This window comes from Microtus ochrogaster, chromosome 5 (genome assembly GCF_000317375.1).
Source record: "Microtus ochrogaster isolate Prairie Vole_2 chromosome 5, MicOch1.0, whole genome shotgun sequence".
Lineage (NCBI taxonomy): Eukaryota > Metazoa > Chordata > Mammalia > Rodentia > Cricetidae > Microtus > Microtus ochrogaster.
The window spans coordinates 31,713,385-31,720,938 of NC_022012.1; the positions used below are offsets into that span (position 1 = coordinate 31,713,385).

At 36.5% G+C, this 7,554-nt stretch overlaps 1 protein-coding gene across 1 annotated transcript; it reads left to right on the forward strand.

Moving 5' to 3' along the window:
* Window positions 1-5,948: 5,948 nt before the first annotated feature.
* LOC102000303 (olfactory receptor 143-like) lies at window positions 5,949-6,902 on the forward strand. Its single transcript, XM_005347073.2, has one exon. It carries the CDS (start codon window positions 5,952-5,954, stop codon window positions 6,900-6,902), a length of 951 nt encoding a protein of 316 aa, XP_005347130.1. The 5' UTR covers window positions 5,949-5,951.
* The last annotated feature ends 652 nt before the right edge of the window (window positions 6,903-7,554 follow it).

The window sequence follows — 7,554 nt, forward strand, 5'->3', positions numbered from 1 at the left end:
GTTCAGTGTGCTCGGACTGATATTGAGGTCTTTGATCCATTTGGACTTGAGTTTTGTGCATGGTGATAGATATGGGTCAATTTTCATTCTTCTACTAGAAGTGTTTTTTTAATCTTTCTTAGGCTTTATGTGGGTACACATTGCCCAATGTTGGATGCCAAAGGCATATCAAAGAGTTCCATAATAGCCTGGAATAGAGTAGAACAAATATTTATCTATTTGGAGATATAATCAGAATAAGGATAGCTATCTGGAGCCATCTGTGTGTGCTGAAAAATGGGTACTGAATGCAGAAGAAAAGAGAACCACACATGGTTTGCATTTACACTTACAGTACCTAAGACCATGCCCAAAAAAGGCTGGTATCTAAAAGTCTATTGCCTTAAGGAGTTCTCACAACACATTTATATAAGGTAGCTTAGTCATGGTGTCTCCTCACAGCAATACAATATATTGAAGACACCTACCTCCTTGAATTAGATATAGAGAATACAGTAAGTGGGTTTCCAGGCTCTTTCTGGTACATCTCTATTAGAGTGACTTGTCCAACCAATCTCAGCTTTTCTGTTTGTGTGTTTGTGTGTCTTTCATTTCTTTAGTACTTCACCACTTCAGTCAAGATTTCAGGTCACAGGCATGTATACTACAGCAGTTACATTTAGAATTGTGATTCACTTGGACAATTTTGACATGGTAAAGATGGATTGAGATGATCCTTTATCCCCTGCCACTGCAATTATGAGGGGGAATGAACCATTTATTTCTTTTCCACCCTGTTCTTATCTTAATTCAATCTGCTATTCTCCTTTTTTAAATTAAAAAAAGTGTTTAGCTGGATTTCCAATTGTTCAGCTCTGCTTCTTGAATGCTAAGATGAAGGCAGTATACCTATGGTCTAAGTCTAACACTTTTAAAAGAAAGAACTAATTAGGAAAGAGAAATATATTAATTTGTTCAAGGTTTTGCATGACAGGAGCTATTCAGAGCAAATATTCAGAGATCAAAAAAATAGTCTAGTGTTATTCCTAGGACTGAGAGAGACACTGAAGAATTCTATCTATAAATGTGATTATACAAAAAGTTAAGGACTAATTACCAACTGAAAGCCCTTTGTGTCATAGCCATTCTTTCTGAGTACATGCCAAAACCCCTTCTGGAATTGAGGTCTATTGATTCTCCATAAGATATGCAAGGTAAGACAACTTCTTCATGGTCAGCTGACTCACTCATAAGGCACAGACTTGGGAAGAACAGTACTTCTGTTTTATGGTTGATTTTATGTGGAGTGAGTCTATATTCTCCAGGTTTTCTTAAGGAGGATCTTTGTTCTAATGGTCTATCTTCATACATAAAAGTCTCAGAGAAAAGTACTGACAGTTGTATTAGAGTGTTGACTGAGGTTTCTGGCCTGTCTGGTTTCCACAGCCATTAGGTCTCAAGGAAAATCACACAGAGATCTCCATAGGTTATAAACTGATTGTCCTATTAGCTCAGGCTTCTTATAAACTCTTATAAATTACATTAGCCCATTATTCTAGTATATGTTAGTTACCTGGCTCAGTACCTTTTTCAGCAGGGCAAGTCACATCTTCCTTCTTCGGTATCTGGACAGGACTGTGGGGAGAGCTTCCTTCTTCCCAGAATACTCCTGTTCTCATTGCCCCACCTCTACTTCCTGTCTGATTGTTCTGCCTATACTTCCTCTCTGGCTACTGGAACATTTTTTTTTGAAACATAATCGACAGATACATAATTGTTCCTCACCATTTACCCCTCCTTTTTTTTTAAACAAAGGAAAATATCCATGACACCAAAGAAGCAGGATGTGACCTATCCCTCTGAAAAAGGTACCAAGCCATGTGGCTAACATATACTAGAATAATGGGCTAATGTAAGTTATAAGAGTTAATAAGAAGCCTGAGCTAATGGACCAATTAGTTTATACCTAATATAGACTCTCTGTGTAATTTTCTCTGGGACTAAATGGATGGGAAACTGTGCAGGACAGAAACCCGAACAAGGAGGCTCACGTTACAGAATGGCACCCATGTGGACAACTGCATCCACATAAAGCCTGAGACAGCTTGGAAAGTAATTCTAGGTCAAAATAACAGCATTAAGCATGGTTTCTTGGTAGCAGCAATTTCTTGGATCTCCTCTGCTTGCTGGAGGCAAGCACTCTCATTTAAGAGAGGCTTACTGACTCAGCTTTAGCTGCAAAACCCTGCAGCTCTTTAAGAGGTCCTGTCACAAAACACTTGAGAGGCAGAGGTAGACCAATCTCTGCAAATTCAAAATGTGTTGGCACACACCTTTAATCCCGACACTTGGGAGGTAGAAGCAGAGAGATCTCTGTGAATTCAATGCATGGTGGCACACACCTTTAATCCCAGCACTTGGGATGCAGAGGCAGAGAGATCTCTGTGAATTCAATGCATGGTGCCACACACCTTTAATCCCAGCACTTGCGAGGCAGAGGCTGGTGGATCTGGGAGTTCAAGGACAGCCTGGTCTACAGAGGGAGTTCCAGGACAGCAAAAGATATACAGAGAACCTGTCTCAAAAAGCCAAATATTAAAAGAAAAAATAAAAGAAATAGAGTTTAAAATAAAGTCACATAAAGATGAAAAATACACAGAGAATCTGGATACTGTATATTATTATGCTCTCTTTAAATTGTTTGAATGCTGAGGAAGGAGCAACACTGCTAAAAGATATTTATTTATAAATGTTGCTGAATTAATCCAAGATAGGTATTTTGAAAATACTTTAACTTCATAATTGAAGTCAAAAGGTATGTTACTTTGGAGAAGAGATTTTGCTTTTGTTTCCACAGGAAGTGAGAGGCTGTGGATTCATTTCAAGTTAAAAAAAAATCAGGTTTGATCAAGGAACACCAGCTGAGAAATCTCTGGTAGGAACAGATGGCCCAGATGTCTGAGTTCTACATATAGAACATGTTCAAGACTGCTGCCTGAGATGATCAAGACTCACATTATAGTCCAGTTAAGACTTGATCATAATTCTAAATTTTCTTTAGGGCCCCATAAGACTATCAGCACCCCCAACTGGCAGGAAGTAGCCTGAAAAATTATGAGCACAAACTATGGATCTTCTTGTTTATAAAAAAGAAGGCAATGGTGAGGAACAATTCTGTATTCTGTCAATTATGTTTTAAATAAATGCTGATTCATCAGTAGTTAGGCAGGAAGTACAGATGGGACAACAAGACAGAAAATAGAAGCGGATCAGAGAGAATATGAAAATTCTGGGAAGAGGGAAGCTCTCTCCCACAGTCCTGTCCAGACACTGAAGAAACAGAATGTGACCTGCTCCATTGAAAAAGGTCCTGAGCCATGTGGCTAACATAGATAAGAGTAATGGGTTAATATATGTTACAGGAGTTGATGAGAAGCCTGAGATAATGGGCAAATTAGTATATATCTAATGTAGACTCTCTGTGTGATTTTCTCTGGGACTAAACAATGGGGAAACTGGGAAGGACAGAAACCCCAATGAGCAGGCCCACATGTTACATTAGAGAATAGTCAAGTTACCTAAAAGGCTTGTTCTATTAAGGTAAGATGAGGTTACTTGGCAGAAAGCTTCAAAGCCAGGGGGGATTTTGTTTCCAGCATATAATTTTCTGAGTCTGAACAGTGCACATGGAATATATTACACTGCCTAGAAAAGTTTTATGGGCCATGACCAGTATGTAGTTGAGAGATTGTGGTTTACAACACTAACATGCAATACTGAGCATGGCTATGAGATGATGTTCATTTTATGTTACACAGGAGAGCAACACTGCGTACAGTTACTTCCTCTGAATGTCTATTGAGGATGAGAGATCCTGGTTTACCTGTTTAAAGATATGAAACAGGGGTAAGGATTACACATTTTTAAATGTCTAGGACAGTTTTACATGCTACAATGTATGATCATTAAATTTAATTAAGATAACAACATTGTAACTCCTTTATCTTGTTTTGTATTACTATTATTATCATTGTTATAGAGCTGAGGTTAGACCTAGAGTCTTGTGTATGCAAGTAGGTTTCTAGTACTGATCCATATCCATATGTTCCTTTTAAGACATATTTTATAGATAGTCACAAAAATAAATATGTTAATATAAATAAACAAGGCCAGATAGTTTACAATTTTTATATAGATTCATTATTAAGAAACAGAAAAATCTGGATTTAAACTCAAACTGTCTTGAAGCATAATTTATTTATTTATTTTTTTTGGTTTTTGGAGATAGGGTTTCTCTGTGGCTTTGGAGCCTGTCCTGGAACTAGCTTTTGTATTCCAGGCTGGCCTCGAACTCACAGAGATCCGCCTGCCTCTGCCTCCTGAGTGCTGGGATTAAAGGCATGCACCACCACGCCCGGCCTATAATTTTTTTTAAATGTTTTGCTCCAAAATCTTTTATATTTTGTAGAGTGTTACTTAAGAATTATTGATTCAATTGCAAGGCTTGTAGATAATTATTAATAATAACAATTGAGTATGTCCCTGTTTTTTCCCTTGCTGAGTTGTGCAGGGCATAATGAGTAGAATTCTGAAGGGAACAACCCAATACTCTGCTCAGGGAACTAGGTATTCCTGTTGGGGAATTAAAAACTAAGCAGGACTTTGAGTCTCAAAAGAGAGAGTGTTTATATTCATGCAACATTCTATAAACACAGGTTCTGTTATTTCTACCCTTAAGGGAGAAATCAGTAAACCTGGGAGGTGTCATCAGAAGAGAATAATTGTCTATTACTTCTCTGATGGGTATTCTTGGTTGTCATCTTGACTATAACAGGAATTATCTATAATCTAGAAATGGAGGATAGACTTGTGATCCAGATCTTGAGGCAGGAAGATACCTTTTATCTAGATATTAAGGATGGAAGGCACACTTTTAATCTGGGCCACACCATTTGCTAGAAGCCTATATAAGGACAATGTAAGAAGGAAGGATTTTTCCTTCTCCTGCTTGTTCTCACCTCATCAGCATACCCATTCCTTCTTCAGGATCTTGCAGACAAGCTGAGATACATAGCCTTGTCTGACTGAGAAGCTACTAGATTATTGTACTTTTAGAAGATATGGTTGAAATATAATCTGTAAGTCATTCTAATAAATTGGATTTAAATTTCACAGAAATACTCATATTTTATATATAACAGTATTCATAATTTATAGTATATATAAAATAATAGATAATATATACTTATTCCATAATTCTATATGTTCTGTGACAATAGAGAACTAATACAATTTCCTGACTAATATAATTTCTAGTATATTATTTTACAATACTGGGTTAGAAGAATTTCAATTGAGATAAATGATGTATTGGATACAAATGAGATTATATTCCTTTGTGCAAATTAAGAGAACATTTAAGAAAAATTTTAAATTGAAATTATGTCATATCCCTGGCATAGATATTTTAGGGGTTAGAGCAGGTTTTGTATTGATAACTATCATCTCTTCATTGTCAGAAACTTAAACTCCCTAGAATGTTGAAGTGAAAGTGACTATGTGGTACAACAGCAGTGACATATTCAGCATAAAAAATAAATTGTCTTTAATCTTCATAAGATACCATAAAACTCAAAGCTATATAAATCATGGGTTAACGAGACAGTGATGTTTTCTTTCTAATTTTGTCCCCGATCTTAGAAAAAGCTTATGGAGATAGGAGAAAGTGGTTGCTTAAAGTCTTTAGGAGTTGGGCTAGTGTATAATCATAGTAGATGCGCATCATAAATAGAAAAAGAGTAATCAGAGACTTCTCAGGAATGAGAAGCAATGTTCTCTAAATGTTTTGCTCAGTGGCTTCAGACAACCTTGATTTTAACAACTTGCTCTAGTTGTTCTTTTGTAGTCAGTGACAGAGTTCATTGTTTAATGTGACCCTTTACTAATGTTTCTCCAGATCTGCTGTGACAAAAATGGCTATGAAGAATGACTCTGCAGTGACCGAATTCATTCTCGCAGGATTGACAGATCAGCCTGAGCTCCAGCTACCCCTGTTCATCTTGTTTCTGGTGTACCACACAATCACTGTGGTGGGGAACTTGAGTTTAATGAGTCTCATTTTCCTAAATTCAGACCTGCAGACCCCTATGTACTTTTTTCTCTTTAACTTGTCCTTCATTGACTTATGTTATTCCTTTGTCTTTACTCCCAAAACACTAATGAGTTTTGTTTCAGAGAAGAACATCATCTCCTTTAAAGGATGCATGACTCAACTGTTTTTCTTTTGCATTTTTGCCCACTCTGAGTGCTATGTGTTGACAGCCATGGCTTATGATCGCTATGTAGCCATCTGTCAACCCCTTTTGTACATGGTCATCATGTCTCCTAGGACATGTTCTCTGATGATGTTTGGTTCATACTTCATGGGGTTAGCTGGTGCCATTGTCCACACAGTGTTTATGGTGAGGCTCAACTTTTGTGATTCTAACATCATCAACCACTACCTGTGTGATATCTTTCCCCTTCTCCAGCTCTCCTGCAGCAGCACCTATGCCAGTGAGCTTGTTAGTTCTGTTGTTATCAGCACAGTGGTCATTGCATCTAGTGTTGTCATCTTAATGTCCTATGCTTTGATTCTTTTTAATGTCACTCAGTTGTCATCACGTAAGGGTTTGTACAAAGCCATGAGTACCTGTAGTTCTCACATAATAACTGTTGCCTTATTCTATGGGTTGGGTATGCTTACACATATCAAAACATCTGAAAAATCTGTGGTTCAGGGGAAAATTCTCAGTGTATTTTGTACATTTTTGCTTCCGTTGCTGAACCCTTTTATTTACAGTCTCAGGAACAAGGATGTCAAAGTTGCTCTAAAGAGATCTCTAAGGAGACTCAAAGTGAATGAACCACTGGGGCTGCCATAATCCACATTTCTAAATGAGTCTTGTTCTCCATTTTGTTTTGTTGTCACCTTCTTTTCAATATTCTAATTTTTTCCTCTCATCTCTGTTTTATATTCTTGTAAGGTTTTCAATGTTTTATTTCTACTCATTCCTTCCCAAAATTCTTGATTATTTTACTTGGCGATAAGAAAATATTTTTGATCTGGAGACTCATTCTGAATGTGGATCCAGCTTCACCTTTGTACATGGTAGAGTCACAAGGTGGCATATTTTGTATCTAAGAGAACTCTATTTCCTTTTTATCTATGTACTTCTATGACTAAGTAAAGTCAAGGAGATGAGTGCTTTCTAATAAGTGTACTACTGTTGGTCATTTCAGAGGGAATTTTGTAGAGCATTTCCAATTTTAGTTCCTTTAGTACACTTGTGAATTGCATTCAAAAAGAGAATGATTAACTAATTTGTGGCCATAGTAAAGTTATCAATGTTTCTAGCACTATTTATTGTTTTTCAATATTTTTCTAATTTTGGATTTTCTACCTCATTATTACAAAATGACATTATGTGCTTTTATGGAATAATTCTCAGTTTTTATAATTATTGATGGCTGAATTAGGTTATTTTTTATTTTTATTATTATTTATAATAATAAATAATAATATTTATTATTATT

Coding starts and splice junctions, on each gene's coding strand:
- LOC102000303 (XM_005347073.2), top strand. CDS start 5,952: ATGGCTATGAAGAATGACTCTGCAGTGACCGAATTCATTCTCGCAGGA.